Below are 27038 nucleotides of genomic sequence, written 5' to 3' on the forward strand. Positions count from 1 at the left end.
AATGAAAAGCCTTGCTAGGGCTTATGTGTGGTGGCCGGGGATCGATCAGCAAATCGAGGACCTGACAAAGAGCTGCTCAGGATGCCAGAAGGTCCAAAATGCACCACCACATGCCCCTCTACACCCATGGGAGTGGCCCTCATCTCCATGGCAACGGGTGCATATTGATTTTGCTGGTCCATTCATGGACTCAATGTTCTTAATAGCCGTGGATGCGCACTCGAGATGGCCTGAGGTGATCAAAATGTCCTCCACCACCACGGATAAAACTATTGCAGTCCTACGGACCATTTTTGCCAGGAACAGCTTGCCAGAGCAGATTTGCTCTGATAACGGACCACAGTTTGTGTCCGAAGAGTTTCGAAGATTTATGAAAAGGAATGGGGTAAGGCATTACACATCCGCCCCGTATCATCCAGCCACAAATGGATTGGCTGAGAGGTTCGTACAAACCTTTAAAAAAGCAGTAAAGGCCATGTGCGATGACGACATTCCACTGCAGCATAAGGTGGACAATTTCCTGTTAGCCTACAGAAATGCGACACATGCAGTCACCAACCAGGCCCCGGCCATGATGTTCTTTAACCGAAGGTTGAGATCTCGTCTGGATTTGCTCAGACCAAATGTACGAAGAGATGTTGAGAGGAGGCAATTCCAGCACATCAATGAGAAGCCAACAAGGAGCTTCAATGTAGGGCAACCAGTCTTGGCCCGCGACTACCGAACAGAGAAATGGCAACCAGGAACGATATGTACACGGCAGGGGCCACTAATGTACACAGTGGATGTTGGGGAGAACATTGTGAGACGCCATGCTGACCAGATCCTAGAGTCACAGGAACGAGTCAACCCCATGTCTCCGCCATACGTACCTGGTGAGGAACCCGACGTACAGGTCGCATCTACCTCAGAAACAATAGCATTGGAAGCTGATGAATCAACTGACGACAGGGTGCTAGAATCGCCTCCGCACCAAGAGCAAGACACTCAGGAAAGGCGTTATCCAGAAAGAATCAGGAAGCCTCCCCAAAGGCTGAATTTATAAATAGACTATTTTCAGCTAATGTTGCATGTTAAAAGTGTTAATTGTAATTAGTTTGATATTTAATTGTTAAATGAGTGTTATGGTACTGTTAATCTAAAAGGGGAGGAATTGTAATGTATGTACCTTTAAGGGAGAGAACTACTTTTTACAGCTCCTGTATACTGTAGTACCGGCAGTGGCCACACCTGTATATAAACCCTGAGTAGTGATCTGTACAATTAGTTCTAGAGTAACCCTCATTCAGTAAACACCTGTTGTACCGTTTCTCCTGCAGTCTGTGTCTTATTATACACAGACACAACAGGCCAGTTGGTGGAAAATTGCAGCACACAGTCGACTGCAAGCTAATAAAATTAAGGTCAACTGTTGCAGAGGAAGAGGAAGCTGGTATAATTGACAGATCAAATAGAAATTTGTTGATCGGGGATGGAAATAGAGGGTCAGCCCACCGGACTTGTCCTTTCTGTGTCCTGAATAGTTGGTGAGTTTCCTCCTCGTGCACACTTTGAGGGTGCATGGTAGCTGAACCTCTTTCCATGGCAGTTCCTTGCCAATGATTTTCCTTCGCATGGAGAATACAGATTGAGAAAGACACCTGGTTGGCGCAGCATTTAATTTTACCCAGGTGTCTGTAACCATTCCATGCTGAGAATGCTTTCAGATTCAGACTAGCAGCGATCACCTCTGATTTGAGCCTTACAGTAGCACCTGTAACTGCTGCAACCATCGTTCCCTCCAAGCTGCGCGGCTGCACAGCTCTCTGCCGGTCCCGCGCAGCCTGGGATCGGTTTTTCCAATGTTAAGTTTTTTGCATGTGCAAAACTGTGAAGGGGCCGCGCAACCAAAAATAAATTAGGGGGAACATTGGCTGCAACCAAGTGGTAGCGTTAACAACACAAATCAAAGCAGGCTTCCAGCGCCAGCTCAAGACCTCTGTGGTACTCATAGACTTGACATAGTATGGAAGCATGGACTGCTTTACAAGCTCGCCGCCTTTTTACGTTGCAGAACAACGATCCATCTTCTCAACTCCATGCTTAGCAACCGACGCTTCCATGTGTACTCTGGCACCCAGAAGAGCAGATATAGGACATTCAACAACAGACTCCCACAGGGCTCTGTCCTGGCACCCATGTTATTCAACGTTTACACCAGTGACCTGCCCAAAACACAGTCCCGTAAGTTCATGTACGCTGATGACATTGCCTTGGCCATGCAAAACAAGAATCTGTCCGCTACCGAGGAGACCCTGACCAGTGATTTACAGAGGATGGAGGCCTACTTCTGCCGATGGTGACTCTGGCCAAACCCGCAAAAGACCGTCACTTCGACATTCCACCTCAACAACCCCATCAAGCAAACCAAGCTTTGAAAGTCTCCTTTTGCGGCGCAGAGGTAAACCATGCCAAAAAACCCTCCTATTTAGGAGTCACGCTCGATCACACCCTGTTGTGTAGACAGCGTCTCCGGACCTTGGGAAGAAACTAAAGAGCAGGGTCAACCTGATCCAGAAACTCGCCGATCCACACGGGGAGCAGATGCTCACACCCTCCATATGGCAGCACTCGCCCTGGTGTACTCTACAGCAGAGTACTGCTCTCCGGCATCGCTATCAAGTCCGCATGTCAAATCCGTTGACTATGACTAATTATCACCGGTGCGCTTTTAACGATACCATCGCTGCGAATATGCAGTCTCCAGAGAATACAACCGCTACACCAGCAAAGACATGCCAATCCCGGCTGACTTGACCAACTTACCACCAACACGTCTCAAATAGAAAAGGCCATTTTGGACTGTTGCCAACGCCCTTCAGCAATCTCCCCTCAGCCTTGATGATCGATGGCGAAATGCAACATACCAAATGGATTCCTTAAAGAGGACCCCACAGTACCACTTGAAGGATCAAACCTTCCTCGCAAACAGTGGACAACCATCAACCGCCTCAGAACCATCTTGGTAGATGCTGCCACCTTCTCCATAGACGTAAACGCACAAAGTGTAGTGAATAAGGTTGGTGAGCTACAAGCACAATTAGCCGTGTGGCAATATGATGTTGTGGCAATAACGGAAACGTGGTTTAAAAATGGTGAGGACTGGGCACTTAATATTCAAGGGTACAAGGTGTTCAGAAAAGATAGGGAAGGAAAAAAGGGAGGTGGGGTGGCAGTGCTGATTAAGGAAGACATTGTAGTGTTGGAAAGGGAGGATGTTCTGGAGGGGACAAGGACAGAATCCATTTGGTTAGAGTTGAGGAGCAAAAGGGTATGATCACACTATTGGGGGTATTCTACTGGCCTCCAAATAGTGAGAGGGAGGTAGAGGAGCAAATCTGCAGGGAAATCACAGAGATATGCAAGAGCTATAGGGGTCGATTTTCCCGCAGGTGCGGGGAATTGTCGGGTTCCCCGAATGTCGGGTTCTGACACGAATCTAAATGGGTCAGCCAGCTGCACGCAATTTTCCCTCAATTGGCCAATTTATTTCCAGCATGTGGGCACCCTTGCTAATTGTCCATTTCCAGTCAGAAAGCCCCACAGTATGATGTCATCATTCGTGGTGCTTTTAAAGTGTCCAGCAAGCTTTTCAACCTCTGCAGGTTTCCCAACCAGTCGTACAGAATGGCACCAGCTGCTGCCAGCGGCAAAGGCTGAGCTGCCGCCAAGTTTGATGAGACGTCACTGCAGACATCGGTGGATGGGGTTAGGGCCCACAGGGAGTTCCTCTTCCCTAGCTCAGGGAGGAAGAGGCCTCCCAAAGAGACCAGGGCTGCATGGATGGAGGTGACTGCAGAGGTGAACTCTCAGGGAGTCACCCGCTGGACCTGGATACAGTGCAGGAAGTGCTTCCATGACCTTCACCGTACAGGAAAAGTAAGTATGAAGTTTCCATCACCCTCAACCTGATCCCCATTGTCTTTCCCCAACAGCACTCAGCTTCAGCACTCTCTTCTTCCACATCCCACTTCACAGTCACATCCATGCACCCTTACCCATTCCCTATCTCTCTATGCTCACATTCACATAACTATTCCACCATGCAGCCCTCACACTGCCTCTCACTCTGATGCTTGGAACACAACTGACTACACACAGGGAGGGCCCTTGGTCTTGCAACCTCACTCCATCTTTGTCTCCTTCTAAGTATCTATGCTATGCAATCTCTGCACTCACTCCTTCATTCTCACTCAAACTCCACTTGTCTCCCTCATTGCAGAAAAAGAGAGCTCACAACAGGAGAGAGCGAGCCAGGACTGGTGGAGGGCCACCCTCAATCGTGCACCTGACCCCCTGGGAGGAAGCAGTGATGGAGATTGTCGGGGCTGACGTCGCTCCGGAAGCTGGGGAAGGAGAAACAGGAGCAAGCCCGCAAGCTGGTGACAGAATAGTTTTCCATCTCTCTCATTGACATAGCATGAGTCGCTGTAACGATTCTGAAGCTACATCATTTGGCCTTATGAGCATCTGCAAAATCCAATGTGCATGTAACCTTGGCATCACATCGCTAACTCTTTCCTTTACTCCCCCACAGGACCATCCAAAGCCCCCGTCCCCACTGCGGAGGAGGAAGAGGCTGAGCAGCCAGATGCCTGAGGAAGCTCCAACCTCTGAGGGTGCAGCGTCAGCAGAATTCAGCGCACCCAGCACCAGCGCAGACACTCGCACCTCGGTGGGGCCTTCACGAGTTGGAGTAGTGTTGTCACCTGGTGTATCACAGCTCACAAGTGAGCATCAGCAGATTGTGGAGACAGGGACAGCAGTGGAGAGTCCTCGTCGGAGGGCGCAGGCCTCTGCCAGCTCAGCTCAGCTGCATGTCGACCCTATGCCTCTGGGTCCATCCACAAGAGAGGAGGTGATGGATCTCCATGCACAGATGCAGGAGTCTCTGGCAGGTTTTGTCTCCAGGGTCGCTGCGAGTGTGGAGTAAATGGAGGAGTCCATGGTGAGCATGAGCAGAGCCTTATTGGAGTCATTGGCGCATGAAAGCATCACCATGGAAAGGATGGCTACCTCCGTGGTAAGGCTGGCTGCAGCCGAGGAGAGGAGGGCTGCAGCCGAGGAGAGGAGGGCTGCAGCCGAGGAGAGGAGGTCTGCGGCCGAGGAGAGGGCTGCAGCCGAGGAGAGGAGGGCTGCGGCCGAGGAGAGGAGGGCTGCGGCTGAGGAGAGGAGGGCTACGGCCATGGAGGAGCTTACTCGCCAGGGTATCGAAAACATGGTGAGTGCTCAGAATAGAATGACATCTCTTGAGGAGCGATGGGCATCTATTGAACACCGAAACCAGACCTTCATGGAAGTCCCTCTGAGCAGGACTTCCAGTACAGGGATGGGTCCCCATGGCCCCCCTGATGTGCAGCAAGGTGCTCTCCAGCCACTTGCAGGCACTGAGGGGGAGCTGACCCATGAGAGGGAGGTTGGTGGCACACCTCAAGGAAGTAGGGGCTCCTCTCCACGCGCTCACATTTCCATGCCACTTCAGAGCCCTCGGTCAGAGCCCCGCCGGAGTCCACACCCAAGTGAGATAGGAGTCTCAACCCCTGCACAGCCGCAGGAGCAGCAGACTGCTGGCGAGCCCTCACAGGCTCGCCACCCCAGAGGGCGCCCGCCAAAGGTGTCGAGACAGGCGCAGCAGGAAAGTGAGCAAGGGGCCTCCACATCTGCTGAAGCCACAGGGGAACCACTACGTAGGAGCATGCGTAAGAGAAAAATAAAGCACCACTAATCACAAGGGTAGTCACTTGGGTGAAAAGTCTTGTAGATAGTTTTAATGCCATCAGTTTCTTGTACATAAAAAATCTGGTGGCAACTGCTGGAGTTGTGGCGTCTGTCATTTGGCAAATGGGGATTTCACATTGAGGCCTTAGGATTACTTGCAGATGTCAGCAAGCTGGTCCAATAGGTAGAAATGTGCAGGGATGGGCCACTGTCCATGGTCAGTTAAGAAGCAGCGAGGCTACAGTGTTTGATGTACCAGGCTACGCAAATCTGGCCAGGATGAGTGCGTTCCTTGCATTCCGCCCAGCAATGTTCTCGTGCACTGGTGCCGCTGGTTGACGGGCCTCTGCAGGATGCTCGTTTCCCTCCTCCTCCTCCTCCTCCTCCTCCTCAGCATCATCCTCATCCGAGGCGGCTCTGTGAGGAGCCTCTTGGTCCTGCGGAATCGGCAAGCCACGACGCTGTGCCATGTTGTGAAGCACACAGCATACCACAACGATTTTGGAGACCCTGGCTGCTTAGTACTGTAGGGCTCCACCTGATCTATCGAGGCATCTGAAGCGCATCTTTAGCAATCCGATGGCTTGCTCGATAATGCATCTGGTGGAAATGTGGCTGGAGTTGTAGCGCTCCTCAGCTTCGTTGGCTGGTCTCCTCAACGGCGTCATTAGCCAAGTCCGCAGGGGATATCCCTTGTTTCCAAGTAGCCATCCCTGAAGTTCGTTTGGCGGACTGAATAGCGGAGGCACAGTAGACTGGCGCAGTATGAGGGAGTCATGGCAGCTGCCAGGGTACTTGGCACAAACATGCAAAATCACCTTCTTGTGGTCACACACCAGCTGAATGTTAAGGGAGTGGAAGCCCTTGCGGTTGACAAAAACTCCTGGATTGTGATGGGATGCCTAAGGGCCACATGTGTGCAGTCAATGACGCCCTGCACCCTTGGAAAGTCTGCCTGATGAGCTAATCCATGCGCTCGCGCCCTCACACTTGCGCGATCCCGGGTGAAATGGATGTGATTGTGCGCGAGGGCAAAGAGGGCATCGGTGACCTGTTTGATGCAAGTGTGTGCGGCCGCCTGGGAGATGCCGCTGATGTCTGCTGCTGATCCCTGGAAGGAGCCTAAGGCATAAAAGTTGAGTGCGGTGGTGACTTTGATGGCCACTGGTAAGGAGTGTCGACCTGGTGCTCTGGGCTCCAGGTCTTGCTGTAGCATTGCGCAGATGTCAGTCACTACCACTCGCAAAAGTCGGAGCTGCTTTTGGCACTGCTGCTCAGTCATGTTGAGGTAGCTCACCCTGTGTCTGTAGACCCTGTTTGGGGGGTATCTCCTGCGCCGACGGCCTTCCATGCGCTGGCCCCTTCTGGCCTGTGCTGCCTCAGGTGGCTGAGCTGCTGCCTGTCACTCCTGCTGGTGCTGCTGTTGCTGGTGCTGCTGTTGCTGCTGTTGTTGCTGGATCTGCTGCAGCCTCCTCTGCTGTTGGAGATCATCTAATGCCAAGAAGGGAAGGAACAAAAGGCCTCCCATGCTTCTGGCAGATGCCTCCATTGAGGAAGCGCTGAGTTAGGGTGCTGAGAGGGGCTTCCCAGGAGCTCACACTGGAGAAGTGTGTGAGGCTCCAACCTTCCACAGCTGTACCTAAGCCTTCAACAAGTTGCCCCAAGCCTGGAGCAACAAGGTCCTGCAGCCTACAAATGCTGGCTGATTAAATCTCTTCATTCCTGATTGACCTGCAGCTGAAAGTAAGCAAGCCGACATTATTCACGCCAGGTTTCATCAGTGGTGTTCCCACCGGCCGTGGTTTACATGGGGAAAGGCTGAAAATTGCAAGGGCCCCTTAAAATAGGATTACAGATGCCAATTATTGCTCATTAGGCTCCCGCCGACCAGTCTCGCCTGCTGCGGGTGGGAGTGATTCGGGTCGCGCTGAAACACGGGGCGAAAGTCGGACGGGGCAGGGAATCGGGTGGGGGGGGTGGTCGCGACCCCCTATTTCTGCAATTTTCAACCCCCGCCTGCCTGAAACCCCACCTGACGGCTCCAGGAAAAGCGGGGCCATAGAGTGGTGAAATTGGGGGAGCTTTAATTACCCAAATATCGATTGGAATAATGCTAGGGTAAAAGGAAAGGAGGGGGAGGAATTTCTGAAATGTGATCAGGAGAATTTCCTTGACCAATATGTTCTTGGCCCAACTAGGAAGGAGGCATTGCTGGATCTGGTGCTGGGGAATGAGGTGGGCCAGGTCGACCACTGTCTGTGGGAGAACACTTGGGTACGAGTGATCATCGTATCATAAGATTTAGATTAGCAATAGAGAGGAGCAAGGAACAATCTAGAGTGGAACTTCTAAACTGAAATAGGGCTAACTTCAATGGGATGCAAAAGGATCTAGCCAGGGTAAAATGGAACCAAAGACTGACAGGAAAAACTGTAACGGAACAATGGATGATCTTTAAGAAGGAGATGTTCCAGGTACAGGCTAGGTACATTCCAACAAGAGGGAAGGGTAAGGGAACCAAAGCAAGGGCTCCTTGGATGACGAGGGAGATAGAGAAGATGATGAAACAAAAAAAGAGGGTGTATGATGCATGTCAGGTGAATTCTTCAAAGGAGAACCAGACCAAATATAATAAGTTGAGAGTGGATGTGAAGATGAAAATAAGATTGGCAAAGAGAGAATATGAGAGTAGAATGGCAGTTAAGATAAAAGGGAACCCAAAAATGTTCTACCGGCATGTAAACGGTAAACGGGTAGTAAGAGGTGGGGTGGGGCCTATTAGAGACAAAGAAAGTGATAGATGCTTAGAGGTGCAGGGCAAGGCTAGAATACTGCATGAGTACTTTGTATCGGTGTTAACTAAGGAGGTGGATGCTGACAAAATATCAGTAGAAGTGGAAAAGGTAGAAGTAATGGGAGGGGTGAAAATTTTTAGACTGGATGTACTAGAAAGGCTGGGTATGCTTAGAGTGGCCAAGTCGCCTGGTCCAGATGGCTTGCATCCCAGATTGCTAAGGGAATTGGGGGAGGAGATAGTGGAAGGGCTTGCCATAATTTTCCAATCTTCCCTAGATGCGGGGGAGGTGTCTGAGGATTGGAAAGTGGCAAATGTGACACCATTGTTTAAGAAAGGGTGTAAGGACAATCCTAGTAACTACAGGCTGGTCAGTTTAACATCAATGGTGGGTAAAGTTTTAGAAACAATAATCAAGGAAAAAAATTAACGGGCACTTGGAGAGGTTTAAGCTAATTAAGGAGAGCCAACATGATTTGTAAAAGGCAGATCGTGTTTGACTAATTGAATTTTTTGATGAAGTAACAGAGAAGATTGATGAAGGGAATGCAATGGATGTTGTCTACATGGATTTTTGGAAGGCGTTTGACAAAGTACCACATAGAAGGCTGGTTAACAAAATTGGGGCATGGAATAGATGGGTCAGTGGCAGCTTGGATAAGGAATTGGCTTAAGGACAGAAAACAGCAAGTTGTGGTAAATGGCTGTTTTTCAGACTGGAGGATGGTAGACAGTGGTGTTCCCCAAGGGTCAGTGCTGGGGCCACTGCTTTTTTGATATATATAAATGACCTGGATATTGGAATACAGAGTAGAATTTCTAAATTTGCCAATGACACCAAACTTGGGGGTGTGGCAAACAGTGATGATGATATCAATCGACTGCAACAGGACATAGAAAGGCTAGCAGAATGGGCAGACAAGTGGCAGATGGAATTTAATAGAGATATGTGAGGTGATGCATTTTGACAGAAGGAACAGAGAGAGGCAATATACACTTAATGGCACAGTTTTAAAGCGTGCGCAGGGACAGAGGGAATGGACGCTAAGGGGAGGCGCAAAGCAACCAAATTTTTAGGTCTCAATGTTTTCAAGGGGAGACTGGATAGGAACTTGAGGGAAATAAACTTGCAGGGCTACAGGGATAGAGCGGGGGAATGGGACTGACTGGATTGCTCTACAGAGAGCCGGCATGGACTCGATGGACCAAATGGCCTCCTTCTGTGCCATTATGACTCTGAAAGATTAAAGCATCCCCATCATGCAACTGTGGAGCTCCTAATCAGACCCTGGAGCATATCATTAAACACTGCCCTCAGAGGAAATTCGCAGGCAGCCTACAAGATATCCACGCTATTACACCGGAAGCTTTGGCCTGGATAGCTGACTTAGATATTGATATTTAATTTGTTTTTTGCTACTATCATACGAGAAAAGAAGACTAGCATGCTTAGTCTCAGGCACAGTGGATTGGTAGGAAAGGAGTACATGTGCAAGCTATTAGGTGCCTTCTGAATATTAACTTCCACATTCATTTCATTTACACTGTGAGGGCATGATAAGTATGGAGGTGATTCACACATTTAGCATTCTATCAGGACATGCCTGGTCACTCATGCTTTAATTTACCTTGACCACGCTGGTGATAAACCTTTTCTCGCATACGTGGCATGGTGGAGGTGACATTGACTGCCTGAGCTACCTCCCTCCATAATGTCTGTATGACTCCCCCTCTTTAAGCAGTGCTAACTGCTTTGTAAGTCATGTGGTTTCTTAAGCACTAAGAATTATTTTGTGCAAGAGTAACTGAATAAGACACGTGGTTAAATTTGGGAGCACCCACTTTTGGGTACCCCCCCAACCTGCACACAAATGGCGAGGTCCGAGGAGCACTGGATATTTGGCCTTGGACCTCACTATCGTTAAGCCAGTGCTACAATAGGAGGCAGCATCAGGTAAATCCATGAAATTTAGGCCGCTGCTAGGAGAGTAGAAGTAAAAGATAAAGGTACTTGACTGCAAAAAAACCCAACTTTCAACAAGATAAGGAACTAACACAGATAAACAGGAAAGAAAAATCAGCAGATAAAACTTTTGAATAGGAGACGTTTAGGGTACAGACTAGGCGTAGTCCCACAAGAAGAAAACGAGGTGCAGCAAAAGCTAGGGTTCTTAAATGAGCAGTTGCTTCCAACTAAAGCAGAAATTAGAGGGAAAATGTTAACTTTTCCAGCCAGGCGGATGGGCAGTGACTTGCGCCCACCAATCCCACTGTCTTCCCATGGGTTACAAACTTAACTTGCTCCTTTGAGCAGGCAAGAGGGACACCTTCCAGAAAACAGAGGTGTCCTTCTTTAAATAAGCAGACCGGGCTCCGATTACATCGAGTCCCGACTGTAATTTTAACTACAGGCCTGTGCCAGGAAGCCATCGCGGCTTCACCAGGCCATCCTGCCAGCAACAGGAGCCAAGGCCCGAAGGCACCCAGAAAGGTGTTCATTTTATCTATTTCTGTTTCCTTTTGAGGAAGGAGTTGCAGGAATCTTGCCCCTCACCTGCCCCCAGCTTGCCTCCCCCGACCACGATGCCCTCCCAAACCCCCTCCCAACCACATCTGAGTGTTGGGGACCGTTCCATCGGATCCTCAGTGGTGACTTCCTGCTGCCTGAAATCTTACTCCTAACCATCGGACAGCTAACGTTTCCTGCCAGGTTCCGGTGGGAGACTGACGGGGTACAAAATGAAAATGGCAGCACTGTATTGCTGACAAAGACTGCAAACTCTCTAAATGACAAGATAATTACAGATATAGAGAACCATTTGGCTCAACTGGAGTCAGTGACCCATAGTTTCACTGTAGCATCCAACTGTTTCTTAAAGGATTCTAGGGTTTTTACCTTCGCCACTCTACCTGAACATTTATTCCACGTGTTGATCACTCTTTGTGTGAAGAGCAATGTCATGATATCAGTCATAAAAGTACCCTCTATACCTTTAAGTCAGTTGCCTCCTTTCGAAGCTATAAAGTATAAGTTTATCCAGTCCTTCTTCGTAACTCAGACCCCTGACACTGGCTCTCTGCACTGCTACCAGCGCTTGAATATCTTTCGTATTTCTTGGCAACCAGACTGGATAAAGTTATTCAAGGTGTAGACTGACTAGTATACTATAAAATTTGATCATTACCTGTTCTGACTTATTGTTTTAGCTATTTAGTTCAACATTCTATTGGCTTTGTTGGTTGCTGGTCTGCAGGGGTTGAACATGTTTAGTGTCTAGTCTAAGACTCCTAGGTCACTTTCAGCTATTTCAATACCATTCATGAAATATGCATGTCTTCCTATATGTAGCATTTGTCTGTATTAAATTTCATCTGCAATTGTTCTGCCTACTTATATGTTTTGTCCAACTCATTCTGTAATTTCTGAGCTGTCTCTTTCGAATCAACTGCCCTTCCTAGTTTGGTATCATCTGCAAATTTAACCACTTTGGGTTTCTGAATCCAGGTCATTTATGTAAATTAGAAATGGTACTGGTCCCAACAGTGAGCCCTGATGTACCCGACTCAGTACTTTCTCCCCACTCTGATATAACTCCTCTAACGATTACTCGTTGCTCCCTACTCTTCAACCACTTTCTTATCTATTTATCAGGGTTTACCCTGAATCTAAACAGCTTTTAAGTTAATTAATAGACTTTCATGTGGAACTTTGTCAAAAGCCTTTTGAGGGTACACCGTGTCATAGGGTTTGCCACAGTCCACTTGGGTTCTCATTTCCTCAAAGAAGTCGAGGAAGTTGGTCAGAGAGTATCTTCCTTTTCTGAATCTATGCCTACCAGGTTATTGTTGTACAGATGATCCTCAAGCTTACTGCTAATAATCAATTCCATTCTTTTACATGGAATGGAAGTAAGACGAATATGTCTTTCATGTTGTGCTGAATATGCAACTATCACAAATACACATGGTGAAAATTGGATCACTTTATGTTACACAAAGTACAAAGAAAAAAAGCTCATTCAAAGTGATATATGAAAATCAAAGTTGTTCACTTCTCTTACCAATTTCCAATAAAGCGTGGGTCATTCTGGTCAATCTGAACTATGGTCCTGGGATCTACGTAGAAGCCAATCAATACTCCCCCTAGAAGATATCCTGCTGCAGGGCCTAATGCTCCCATTACATACATGATGGCTGGAAAGTAGAGATGATAGATTGAGTAAAACACTGAGAACAACATGTGCACAAAGAGAAAGTCATAGATAGAAGTTTCATTATACTGTAGAAAGTCCAAATGAATCTGTGTACAATAGCAATGTGTTAGTTGCACTATACATTGCACAAGAGAGAACGTCAACTTGGCTCAGTAGTAGTACCTTGCCTGAGTCAGATGGTTGTAGCTTCAAGCCCTGCCCCAGGATTTGAACACATAATCTAGGCTGACACTTTAGTGCAGTACTGAGGGAGTACTGCAATTTTGGAGATGCCTTTTATCAAACGAGACATTGAGTAGAACTTTCAACTTTGGCAGAGGCATAGAACAGGTGATATAAGATTGGATATGTTTAGTATCAAGGCTACTAAGACTCCTAGATCTCTTTCAGCTATTTCAACACCATTCATGCCATGTGCATGTCTTCCTATAAGTAGCGCTAACAGTTGTCTGTATTAAATTTCACCTGGCATTGTTCTGCCCACTTACATATTTTGTCCAACTCATTGTGGAATTTCTTAGCTGCCTCTTTCGATTCAACTGCCTGATTTTCCCCTCCATTGAAGTCAAGTAAAGAAAATTCAGGTGGGGTGTATAATGGGCAGCCGATCCAATATCACCTCTTTTACACTCCCACCAAAGTTGATGGTTTTGGCCACTCAGGTAGGTCTAAAATATCTCATGGTGCTACTTAAAAAAGAGCAGGAAATTCTCCTGGTGTCCTGGCAGACATTTATCGCTCAACTAATAACACTGGAACAGATTACAGTATATAGTCATTTATCTCACGGATGTTTGTGGGACATTGCCGTGTGTAAATTGGCTGCTACATTTTCCTACAAATCAGAGATGACACTTTGAGTACTTTATTGGCTGTAAAGTGTTTTTCAACGTGTTGAGGATATAAAAGGTGTTACATAAATGCAAGTTTTATTTTTTCAGAAAAGAATTTAACAGCTATCATTAACTCCAATGTATTATGAAGCAGCATGTGAAGCAGTTATTATACAGCAACTACCTATACATTTTATACTGGTGTGATTTTGAGAGTGGTGAGAGTGGGCAGCTTTGATTTCACAGAATCATAGAATCATACAGCATAGATGGTGGCCATTTGCCCCATCATGCCTGTGCCAGCTCTTTGAAAGAGTTATCCAATTAGTCCCACTCCCCTGCTCTTTCCCCATAGCCCCCTAATTTTCCCCCTTCAAGTATTATGCAATTCCCTTTTGAAAGTTACTATTGAATCTGCTTCTGCGACCCTTTCAGGCTGTGCATTCCAGATCATAACAACTCGCTGCGTAAAAAAAAAGAGTTGTGCTGACCCATTCACACTCACAGGCCTGCTCTGTTCTGAGCAATACAATTTCCCAGAGAGGTCCTCAAAGAAGTGTTAGGCCAATCATTAGCATTTGCATGAGGTCTAACACCTGTATTAGACAGCTGCCGCAGATGTGTGGCAATTGTCCTTCTAGGTGGAAGAGGTTGCGGGTTTGGGAGGTGCTGCCGAAGAAGCCTTGGCGAGTTGCTGCAGTGCATCTTGTAGATGGTACACACTGCAGCCACAGTACGCCGGTGGTGGAGGGTGTGTATGTTTAAGGTGGTGGATGGGGTGACGATCAAGTGGGCTGCTTTGTCCCGGATTGTGTCAAGCTTCTTGAGTATTGTTGGAGCTGCACTCATCCAGGCAAGTGGAGAATATTCCATCACACCCCTGACCTGTGCCTTGTAGATGGTGGAAAGGCTTTGGGGAATCAGGAGGTGAGATATTTGCCACAGAATACCCAGCCTCTGACCTGCTCTTGCAGCCACAGTATTTATGTGGCTGTTCCAGTTAAGTTTCTGGTCACCATCTAGTATTAGGACACTAAAATTCAGTATGTTTGGAGCTAGTGGAGGTTAGTGAGGATGGGGTATGACGGATGTGACCTAATGAGGGACAGAATGTGGCACCAGAGTTTTGGATAAGTTGGACTTTGTGTAAGGAGGAGTTTGGGAAGCCAGTAAGGATGGCATTCAGGAAGTTGAATCGTTAGATAGATAAGAATGGATCAGGGTTTCAGTGACAAAAGAGATGAAATGGGACAAAAAAGCACAATGTTGTAAAGGCGGAAGTACAAGGACTTGGTGTTGGACATTGTAACAATTTAGATTTTACATGTACTACCTGAACTGGATTTTTTCAATTTATAATATTTCTGTAATCTAAAAGTCAGCATTTTTTCTCAACAATAAGCAAGGCACATGTACTATGGTGTTCTGAAGTGCTAGTTAGATATCCATAGAGGGGCTTTCAAACAATGAGTACACTCCAAGGATCAACTAACTGAAATGGCCATCGTGGTCAAGCCTTTGATAGATAGCTATTCCGGGTTAATTAAACAATCAAAAGTATTTTGTTTGCCCACAGTTCAAAGGGTAGGCCCAAACTGGAATTCTTGGTGATTGAAAGCTCGATGGGACAAACCCCTGAGCTCAAAGACTTTAGAGCTTGGCTCTCAATTCAATTCAATTCAAATCGCTTTAATGGCATGACAAGGTACATCTTATGTTGCCAAAGCATCTAAAAACATTTATGGTGGAACACATAAACACAGATCTATCCATACAGTGTATAAACAGATATATCCCTGAGTGTATATAAATATACATTCATATAATTTGTATATACTCTTTTCTTAGAGACAATGGGACTCTCTCAGACACAATGGGAATAATTTTGATTTTGTGCGCTAGTGTAAAATGGGTGATGGCGAGTCGGCAGCCCGTTTTACATTTTTCCCGATTTTTATTTCCATTGAAGTCAACTCGCTATCAATAGTTTTACACTATTGCACAGTTAAAATGACGCCCTATGAGTGAGCTTTGTCTTGACAGCAATAAGATGTCTATCGTATTTTTAAAAGACTAGATCAGCTAGCTTGAGAGACCAAGTTAAAAGTGGCGAAGCCATGCTCAAACAATTAGTCGTTGCATTTTTATTATTTTTCATAACTAAATTTGCAGATAGCACTAAGTTAGAAGACACAGTAGGTTGTGTGGATGAGAGCACTAAGTTACAAAGGGAATATACAGATAATGGGGGAAGTGTAAGGTCTTTGGATCTGAGAAAGACAAATTAAAATTAAAAAGAAATGGAACAAAAGTGGGTAAATGGAGTTGAGGTACAGATCATCCATGATCTAACTGAGTGGCAGAGCAAGCTGGAGGAGCTGAATGGACTGCTCCGGTTCCTATGAATTTTAATTCCTCCACCTGTCGGATACGGGGCAAACGGGAGTTAAAATCCAAGCAGTATAGTTACCGCTCGTTTCTCACCCTGCAGCTATTTTAACGCCGCTGTTTTATTGGGTGGCTGAGGTGTCCGTCTGAATCAGGCAGGAGCTTCATAAATATATCCTACCATTTACGTAGCACCACGATTCTATTTTAACTGCCTACTGAGAGGGGCGCCCGCTGCAGATGACCAATGGAAACACTGGGCTGGATTTTACAACTGGGGAGCTTTTGGAGGCGGGACTCCCACTTGTCAGGTTTCAGTACCGCCATCATCAACTTCTGGCCAACCCACGCTATTTTCCCTTGATTGACCTTGTTAAACCCGCCCTGCAGGCTTAGCAGGCCAATTAAGGGAGAGACTGTTACAGAGAACGACAACGTATGACGTTTCATTTGTCAAATATTTTTGACAGATGAATTGTCATCGTTTGACAGCTCTGTGAAGCTGTCAAACACTGACATTCTCTGTAGTTTGATGAGTCCTTGTATTCAAGACTCATCAAACCTCTATTTTTTGCAGAAATTAGATGGTTGTTGCATTGGAGAATACAACGGCCATCTGTCATCTCTGCCGCAGAGATGCGAGACTCTCTGCATACCCATCGATTGAAGCCTGCAGGAAGAAACAAAGGTAAGTAAACTTTTTTTAATACTTTCCACTTACCTCACATACTCCCCTCTCCACACTTGCACACATCACTTACCTTCACAGCACACTTTTGCACCCCTCCGACCCCCGCAGACCCACTACTCGCCTCGGTGACCCTGGCGGGTTTCAGAGCCTTTGGGAAGCCCGCACTTGTGTGGACAAAATGGGGATAATCCTCTTATCTGCCTGTTAACTACCTGTTAACAGGCAGTTAAGTGGCTGTAATCCCCTCCCGCCTCCAAGGAGACGGGACCCGGCGCGGGTCGGCTACCCGCCTCCTGGCAAGATGGCACAGAGGCGGGTTGTGCACCCGCCCCCAGGTTCTGCCATTTTCCCGGCAGTCCCACCTCCAAACCCGCCTCCCCAGGGCTGGCAAAATCCAGCCCATCTTTGTAGTCCTCGGGTACACTGTAAGCTTTAGGACTCCACATCCGATAGTATGGGTGTCTGTCATTGTATTATTACTGCCATTGTATAGGCTGACACATGAACAGAAACCACCTAAGTGAGGTACCAAAGGGTGGATGGCACCTGTGAAACAACAACCCAGCACCACTCAACACTTTCAAGAGGAGGAAATTAAAATGGGGGTGAGGTGGGGGGGGATTGAAACTATATACCTATTTATTCAGCATAGTCTTGTATTTTTCTAAAATGTTACTACATTTTTATTTTGGTGCTGCAACGTCACTGCAGTCCTTTAAAGAGTTAAATTTTTACCACAGAAATGTAACACTGGATTTGTTGCTGAGCACTTTAAAATCACAGGCAGATGGAGCATGAACAGAATAGGGGCTGAAGAGTCCGAGACGGGTGTAACTTAAAGTAGGTTAATATATTAGTCACTGTATGTTAATTATGAATTTTTTACATGGTTCTTTCAGCTATTACTTGTCCTCCATTATGTCACTCAATGAAAGTAAAACGAGAAGCTGTAGCTTACACATAGACAGTGATCTCCCGTCAGTAACCACAAACAAGCACTGGGAGCAAGTGGTGTTCTCAGGTCTTCCTTTAACGTCCAAAGCCTTGCAAGCATCCAGCAGCACACCCCGCACTCTTTTCACAACTTTTTTAATGTATTTCCCCAAGCCAATACTCCAATAAAATATTAAAAAAGCAACCCAAAAGCTGAAATCGAAACTTACCTGAAAGATATATGTGTCCCTTTAAGAAATGCTGACACTGACACTGTCCCTGTACAACTGCTGCACGTACGTTATTCCATGCGTGGTTAGGAGAAGACGGCATGGAGTGCGGCGACATCCAAAATCACAGTTGTGCGTCAATTCAGGTGTGATTGACATCACGATCTTCACATTTACATTGGAGAGACGAACATAGGCAACATAGAAACATAGAAGGTAGGAGCAGGAGTAGGCCATTCGGCCCCTCGAGCCTGCTCTGCCATTCAATGAGATCATGGCTGATCATCCAAATTCAGTACCCTGTTCCTGCCTTCTCCCCATATCCCTTGATCCCTTTAGCCTTAAGAAATATATCTAACTCCTTCTGGAATATATTTAATGAATTGGCCTCAACGGCCTTCTGTGGTAGAGAATTCCACAGGTTCACCACTCTCTGGGTGAAGAAATTCCTCCTCATCTCTGTCCTAAATGGCTTACCCCTTATCCTTAGACTGTGACCCCTGGTTCTGGACTCCCCAGCCATCGGGAACATCCTTCCTGCATTTAGTCTGTCTAGTCCTGTTAGAAGTTTATAAGTTTCAATGAGATCCCCTCTCATTCTTCTAAACTCCAGCGAGTATAAGCCTAATCGACCCAATCTCTCCTCATATGTCATCCCTGCCATCCCAGGTATCAGTCTGGTGAATCTTCGCTGCACTCCCTCCATGGCAAGAACATCCTTCCTCAGATAAGGCGACCAAAACGGCACACAATACTCAAGATGTGGTCTCACCAAGGCCCTGTACAACTGCAGCAAGACATCCTTGTTCCTGTACTTGAACCCTCTCTTGCAATGGCCCTTTCCAAATTGGCGACCACCGAGCCCCATGACAGAAGTGGGCGGAAACAAGGCGGCTGCCAGTTTTTCAAGAAAATTGGACTTAACGGCGGCACTACAAGATTGAATTTTGCGGCATCAGCCTCTATTTATAAAACATGGATACCATGAGCTTTTTTAACAGATTTATCAACTTGTCCTGCCACCTTCAAAGATTTGTGTACTAAACCCCAAGGTGTCTCTGTTCTTGCACCCCTTTTGAAATTGTACCATTTACTTTAGATTGCCTCTTCTCATTTTTCGTTCCAAAATGCATCACTTCACACTTCTCTGCATTACATTTCATCTGCCATATGTCTGCCCATTTCACCAGAAAGTATAGGGCCTAGAAATCCGAGTAGGCCAGAAACCTGCCGGTGCCATCACGGGCCGAATTAAAGGCTGCCTGCACTAATAGCGCAGGCAGCACCGGTATTTTGGTGCTGCCTGCTGATTAACATTAGCGCAGCGCAGAACCTGGAGTGCAACACTCTTTTCCCGGCGGTAGTCCTAGCAGCAGGCCCAGCGTGGCCATAGCGTCCCTGGACCGAAGCAGCATTCTCTTAAAGTTAGCCAGTCATTTTAGAAAGCAGTGCCAATCGCTTAAGGGGCACTTGTCTTGAATCGGCGCTAATCACCAGGAGCAGGCGAGCTGGATCATCACTTGTAAATTGGGTGAGGCTCCAAGTGTATAAAAGTAAACATTTCTACAGAGTACAGAGCAGTCTGCACAGAGTGGGATTAAATGGAATGGACTTCAACAGAATGCTTGGTTTGGGAATTTGGAAAGAGTGAGAATTTGGAGAAGAGGGGGAAGGGGTTGCTGCTTTTTTCTTACATTACTTGTAGTGCTTTGTGTTACAGGTAGATATATAATTTCAGTACCCTTAACTTAATCTACATCAAGTAAGTAGTCAAAAAACGACACTGTAAACTATGTTACCTAATTACAAATTTAAATAAATTTAATTAAATAAGACAAGGTCATATAGGGATGGCAGTGCAGGTGGTGTGCCGTAACTGCAGCATGTGGGAGTTTGTGGACAGCATTGTGATCCCAGACAACCACGTTTGCAGTAAGTGCCTACATCTTGAGGAACTCCAACTCAGAGTTTTTGAGCTGGAGTCTGAGGTGCAGACATTGTGGGGCATCAGGGATGGGGAGAGTTACCTGGACACTTTGGTCCAGGAGGCAGTCACACCCCTTAGGTTAGGTAGTGGTACAGGTCTGGTTAGTGGTCAGGGACAGGAGGGTGTGACTGCAACTCAGGCAGGTAAGGGGATGCCAGGTGCAGTGCTAGAGGAGCCTCAGCCTTTGTCCTTGTCCAACAGGTATGAGGTTCTTGCTGCCTGTGTGGATAAGGGAAAAGCCTGCAGGATGGATGAGCAGGCTAACCATGGCACTATGGTGCAGGAGGCCATTCAAGTAGGGGGAGTGAAAGGGAATGTAGTTGTGGTAGGGGACAGTATAGTCAGGGGGATAGATACTGTTCTCTGCAGCCGCGACCGAGAGTTCCGATGGTTGTGTTGCCAGGGTTAAAGACAGCTCCTCGCGGCTGAAGAACTTGGAGTGGGAGAGGGAGGAACCAGTTGTCGTGGTCCATGTAGGAACCAACGACATAAGTAGAACTAGGAATGAGGTTCTGCTGAGGGAGTTTGAGGAGCTAGGATCCAAATTAAAAAGCAGAACTTCAAAGATAGTCATCTCTGGATTGTTACCTGAGCCATGCGCAAATTGGCATAGGGACAAACAGATTAGAGGTTTAAATGTGTGGCTCAAAGAGTGGTGTGGGAGGAAGGGGTTTTGGTTCATGGGGCACTGGCACCAGTACTGGGGAAAGAGGGAGCTGTTCCATTGGGACGGGTTCCACTTAAACTGGGCTAGGACCAGTGTCCTGGCGAACCAAATAACTAGTGCAGTAGACTGGGCTTTAAACTAATGAAGGGCGGGGGGGGGGGGGGCGGGGGAGCGGGGTGGCGGGAGGATTTAGGAAAGAGTAAATTTAAAAGCAGCAACAGAAATGTCAAGGCTCTATAGCAGAGTAGAGTTTTGGGTAAAAATAAGCAGAGTGTGTCAGGAAGGGACAGAGAGTAACAAAGGTAATAGGGCATCAGTGACCAAGGTGACATCTGGGAAAAAGAGAAATAAGTCAAAGCTAAAGGCACTATATCTGAATGCATGAAGCATTCGCAACAAAATAGATTAATTAATAGCGCAGATAGAAATGAACAGGTTTGATCTAATAGCCATAACGGAGACGTGGTTGTAAAGTGGCCAAGGTTAGGAACTAAATATTCCAGGATACATAACTTTTAGAAGGGATAGGCAAAATGGAAAAGGAGGAGGGGTAGCCCTGATAATAAAGGATGGGATAAAGACAGCAGAGAGAAAGGATCTTAGCTCCGAAAATCAAGAAGTAGAATCAGTTTGGGTGGAGCTAAGAAACAGCAAGGGGCAGAAAACATTGGTGGGAGTTGTTTATAGGCCCCCAAACAATAGTTGTAATGTAGGACAGAGTATAAATCAGGAAATTAGAGGTGCACGTAACAAAGGTAATACAGTAATCATGGGGGACTTTAATCTACATATAGACTGGGCAAACCAAATTTGCAGTAATAGTGTGGAGGACGAATTCATGGAATGTATGCAAGATAGTTTTCTAGATCAGTATGTTGAGGAACCAACTAGGGAACAGGCTATTTTAGATCTAGTATTGTGCAATGAGAAAGGGTTAATTAATAACCTTGTAGTAAAGGGGTCTTTATGGAAGAGTGACCATAATATGATTGAATTTTATATTGAGTTTGAAAGTGATTTACTTAAATCCGAAACTATGGTCTTAAATCTAAACAAAGCAAACTACGTAGGTATGAGGGACGAGTTGGCTAAGGTAGATTGGGAAACTACATTAAAAGGTATGAACATGGACGAGCAATGGCTAGCATTTAAAAATGTTATACATAATTTACAACAAATATACATTCATTTAAGGCATAAAAACCCTACAGGAAAAGTGGTCTAATCATGACTAACAAGAGAAGTTAAAGATAGTATTAGATCAAAGGAAGAGGCTTATAATGCTGCCAAAAATAGTACGCCTGAGGATTGGGAGGATATTAGAATTCAGCAAAGGAGGACCAAGAAATTGATAAAGAAAGGGAAAATAGAATATGAGAGTAAACTAACATAAAAACAGACTGTAAAAGCTTCTATAGGTACGTAAAAAAGAAAAGATTAGTAAAAGTAAATGTGGGTCTCTTACAGGTTGAGACAGGAGAAATTTTAATGGGGAATAAGGAAATGGTAGCGAAATTAAACATACTTTGGCTGCAATTTTACTAATGGAGGCGGGTTGAGTGCGGGTCCGCTGCTCGGAGGCTTTCCGACCCGCTCCCAGCTGCCGCCTCCCAGAACTTACTATTTTGCCTTGATTGGCCTCATTACGGCCGACGTGCGGGTCCCTCCAGGCAATTGCTTGGAGGCTGTCAGTTTCTCGCGCCTGATGATGCGTTGTTTGGATGAAAACTTAAAGGGGCCATGTCCCCTTTGGGGAAAATGTCAATGGGATGGATTGGTGCCGTATTATATAGAAAGGGGAGTTGACAGCATCTGTTCTGAACAAAATTTAATGAATGAAATTGCTGGTCATATTATTCCAGAAAGATATTTATGATTTTTTTATATATCAATTCATTATCTGACTATGAAATTAAAAAGATGCCAGATTTGTTCCAATCATTGGCTTAGTGATAGTAATGCTTTTTTCTCTTAGAGGTGCTGGCTGCTGCAGGAACGGCAGCCCCAATAACTAAGGCTGCACCCAGGTTCAATGTTGGCTCTCTCCATGCTCTTGTTGAGGGAGTTAGAGAACGTCAGGAGCTCCTCTTCCCTGGAAACGGAAGGAGGAGGCCTCCTCAGCAAACCAAGGCAACTTGGCTGCAAATTGCTGAGGAGGTGAGCTCGAGGTTTGTGTGCAGACTCACATGGGTCCAGTGTGGAAAAAGGTTTAATGATCTGCTTAGATCACTTAAAGTGTGGCCTCTGTGTTCTGGGACATAGAAGTTCAAGAGTGAGGGCTCATGTAGAATGTTGGTGGTGACACTGAGCGCAAACCACCGTTTATTGGACAGATGATGCCTGGGGTTTGAGAATGTCGCACCTATATTCATCTCCATGTGCCAGCCACCTGTGGTTGAAGCGTAAGCTTATGCGAATCTGGCATGGATGAGTGCATCACTTGCCTGACGGCCAGCAATGTGGTCGCCTGCTGCTGGATTGGCCACATCCGGCCCCGCAAAACGTTACTCCCCGTCCTCCTCCCCGTCCTCTTCATCTTCCTCCAAGGAGGCTGTGTGCTGAGCCACTTGTTCATCCGGCAGCACTAAGCCGCGCTGCTCTTCCTCCGAATCTGACGACCAGGATGAGAGGATGTAAATGGTTCCCATCCCGTTGTTATAAATTTCAGTTGAAGCAAGAAGCTTGCCAGCGCACACTCAAAGTGGCCTGAAATTATTCCAATCAGTTCAAACAGCAGATGTGTGTCAACTTGACGAGTCACAAGGTCAGTAGATTTGCAAAATCTTATCCCAAACCTCCAACAACAAAATTGTTGCATTTGAATGCCAGCCATGTTACAGGAGCGCTTTTAAAGTTCTGCACCAATAATGACTACAGATCATGTCCTCGAGAAACTCGTCTCCTTGCAGCTGGACTGTTTTTGACACGACGGGAAACAGGAGCCAGAGGCACAAAAATGGGAAACCTCTGTCAAAATAGGATTATCAAGGCAGTTAGCTGCCATAACTCCCTGTCCCACCATTGGAGTCGGGTCAGTTTGAGAGCAGCTCAACAGACACTCACGAAAATCGCGTGGGGGCGGGATGGGTGTCTGAAGCCATTTTTTCCGATTTTACCAGCTGACACGCGTCCAAACCCACCTCCTCAGGGCTGTAAATATTGAGCCCTTTGTGTCTGTCTTCACGGAAGAAGACGCAAAATACTTCCCAGAAATAATGGAGAACTAATAGCGAAAATGTGGAAGTGAAAGAAATTCAATTAGTAAAAAAGTAGTACTGGAGAAATTAATGGGACTTAAAGCCGATAAATCCCCTGGACCTGGTGGCCTACATCCTAGGATTTTGAAAGAGTTGGCCATAGAGATAGTGGATGCATTGGTTGTCATTTTCCAAAATTCCATAGATTCTAGAACGGTTCCCGCAGATTGGAAGGTAACAAATGTAACCCCACTATTTAAGAAAGGAGGGAGAGAGAAAACAGGGAACTACAGACCAGTTAGCCTGACATCAGTAGTAGGGAAAATCCTAGAATCTATTATTAAGGACATGGTAACAGGACACTTAGAAAATAATAATAGGATTGGGCAGAGTCAACACGGATTTATGAAAGGGAAATCGTGTTTGACGAATCTGTTCGAATTTTTTGATGTTGTAACTAGCAGAATAGATAAGGGGGAACCAGTGGATGTGGTGTATTTGGATTTTAAGAAGGCATTCGATAAGGTGCCACACAAGAGGCTATTAAACAAAATTAGGGCTCATGGGATTGGGGGTAATATACTAGCATGGATTGAGGATTGGTTAAAGGACAGAAAACAGAGAGTAGGAATAAACGGGTCATTTTCTGGTTGGCAGGCTGTAACTAGTGGACTACCGCAAGGATCAGTGCTTGGGCCTCAGCTATTCACAATCTACTTCAATGATTTGGATGAGGGGACCAAATGTAATATATCCAAGTTTGTTGATGATACAAAGCTGGGTGGGAATGTAAGTTGTGAGGAGGATGCAAGGAGGCTTCAAGGGGATCTCGACAGGCTAAGTGAGTGGGCAAGAACATGGCAAATGGAATATAATGTGGACAAATGTGAGGTTATCCACTTTGGTAGGAAAAATAGAAAAGCAGAGTATTTTTTAAATGGTGAGAGACTGGGAAATGTTGGTGTTCAGAGGGACCTGGGTGTCCTTGTACACGAATCACTGAAAGTTAACATGCAGGTACAGCAAGCAATTAGGAAAGCAAATGGTACGTTGGCCTTTATTACAAGAGGATTTGAGTATAAGAGTAAAGACGTCTTACTGCAATTATATAGGGCCCTGGTGAGACCACACCTGGAGTATTGTGTACAGTTTTGGTCTCCTTACCTAAGGAAGGATATACTTGCCAAAGAGGGAGTGCAACGAACGTTCACCAGACAGGTTCCTGGGATGGGGGGATTGTCCTATGAGAAGAGATTGATTAGACTAGGCCTATATTCGCTAGAGTTTAGACGAATGAGAGGTGAACTCATTGAAACTAACAAAATTCTTGCAGGGCTTGACAGTGTAGATGCAGGGAGGATGTTTCCCCTGACTGGGGAGTCTAGAACCAGGGGTCACAGTCTCAGAATAAGGGGTCGACCATTTAGGACTGAGATGAGGAGAAACTTCTTCACTCAGAGGGTTTGGAATTCTCTACACCAGAGGGCTGTGGAGGCTCAGTTGTTGAGTACATTCAAGACAGAGAGCGACAGATTTTTGGATATTAAGGGAATCAAGGGATATGGGGATAGTGCAGGAAAGTGGAGTTGAGGTAGAAGATCAGCCATGATCTTATTGAATGGCTCCTGCTCCTATTTCTTATGTTCCTAGCTTCATCTCATCCCCTTGGAGGAGACGGTGCTGGCCATTCTCGGCAGGGACATGGCTGAGCCCCTGGCCAGCGATGGGGCTGAAAGGATACAAGATACTGGTATTCTTATACGTTATCCTCCTTCTCACATCCCACTTCCCCCTCATCCCAGAATCTCTTCTGATTTACAAAGTGCGCATGCTGTAAGCCTGCACCTCTTGCTTTCAGCCCTTCCCCTCAGCACAACCCTACCCTTGTGCCTTTCTCATTTCAGACACCCAAGAAATCTAGCCTGCCCAGCCAGTGGTTGACCAAGAAGAAGAAGAAGAAAAAAAAATCACTCAATTTGACACAACCAGCCACCAGCTCCTCGAGGTCATCATGCACAGCCATTTGCAGTGTCCCCCACTGAAAGTTAGCAGCCTTCCACCAGCCATGCTGCAGCCACTGGGGTAGCACTGCATGACATCAGTAGGATGGGCAAAGGCCGATGCAAGATAGCCACCAAGGGAATACACAAGGGTGATTAGTTGAGTTCTTGATATCATATTGGATGGATAGATGTATAAAGCTGGACTGGAAAGGTTGTTTTGTGGTTGCTTTTATTTCAGCATTGTGGCCAAGAGGACGATGTGATGGTCAGTAACAGAGGGAAGGTAATGTGTGGGACAAATGTTGAATGGGGAATCTCGCGCGGCAGAGCGGGGCTATAAAAGGCCCCAGAGACCAGGTAAGGCCTCACAGTGTCGGCGGGAATCTCGAGCGGCAGAGCGGGGCTATAAAAGGCCCCAGAGACCAGGTAAGGCCTCACAGTGTCGGCGGGAATCTCGAGCGGCAGAGCGGGGCTATAAAAGGCCCCAGAGACCAGGTAAGGCCTCACAGCGTCGGCGGGAATCTCGAGCGGCAGAGCGGGGCTATAAAAGGCCCCAGAGACCAGGTAAGGCCTCACAGCGTCGGAGGGAATTTCGAGCGGCAGAGCGGGGCTATAAAAGGCCCCAGAGACCAGGTAAGGCCTCACAGCGTCGGCGGGAATCTCGAGCGGCAGAGCGGGGCTATAAAAGGCCCCAGAGACCAGGTAAGGCCTCACAGCGTCGGCGGGAATCTCGAGCGGCAGAGCGGGGCTATAAAAGGCCCCAGAGACCAGGTAAGGCCTCACAGCGTCGGCGGGAATCTCGAGCGGCAGAGCGGGGCTATAAAAGGCCCCAGAGACCAGGTAAGGCCTCACAGCATCGGCGGGAATCTCGAGCGGCAGAGCGGGGCTATAAAAGGCCCCAGAGACCAGGTAAGGCCTCACAGCATCGGCGGGAATCTCGAGCGGCAGAGCGGGACTATAAAAGGCCCCAGAGACCAGGTAAGGCCTCACAGCATCGGCGGGAATCTCGAGCGGCAGAGCGGGGCTATAAAAGGCCCCAGAGACCAGGTAAGGCCTCACAGTGTCGGCGGGAATCTCTAGCGGCAGAGCGGGGCTATAAAAGGCCCCAGAGACCAGGTAAGGCCTCACAGTGTCGGCGGGAATCTCGAGCGGCAGAGCGGGGCTATAAAAGGCCCCAGAGACCAGGTAAGGCCTCACAGTGTCGGCGGGAATCTCGAGCGGCAGAGCGGGGCTATAAAAGGCCCCAGAGACCAGGTAAGGCCTCACAGCGTCGGCGGGAATCTCGAGCGGCAGAGCGGGGCTATAAAAGGCCCCAGAGACCAGGTAAGGCCTCACAGTGTCGGC

General features: G+C 46.9%; 1 protein-coding gene across 1 annotated transcript in view; it reads right to left on the bottom strand.

The window, feature by feature from the left end:
* The window catches only part of slco5a1 (solute carrier organic anion transporter family member 5A1), a 398244-nt gene that overhangs the window by 178706 nt on the left and 192500 nt on the right, over positions 1–27038 (bottom strand). The window contains exon 2 of the mRNA XM_085993128.1: positions 12613–12745. Coding sequence (XP_085849254.1) covers positions 12613–12745 — 133 coding nt within the window. The remainder of the gene's footprint in view (positions 1–12612; positions 12746–27038) is intronic.

Source organism: Somniosus microcephalus, chromosome 7, assembly GCF_052327205.1.
Source record: "Somniosus microcephalus isolate GS21.2 chromosome 7, FLI_Smic_1.0, whole genome shotgun sequence".
NCBI lineage: Eukaryota > Metazoa > Chordata > Chondrichthyes > Squaliformes > Somniosidae > Somniosus > Somniosus microcephalus.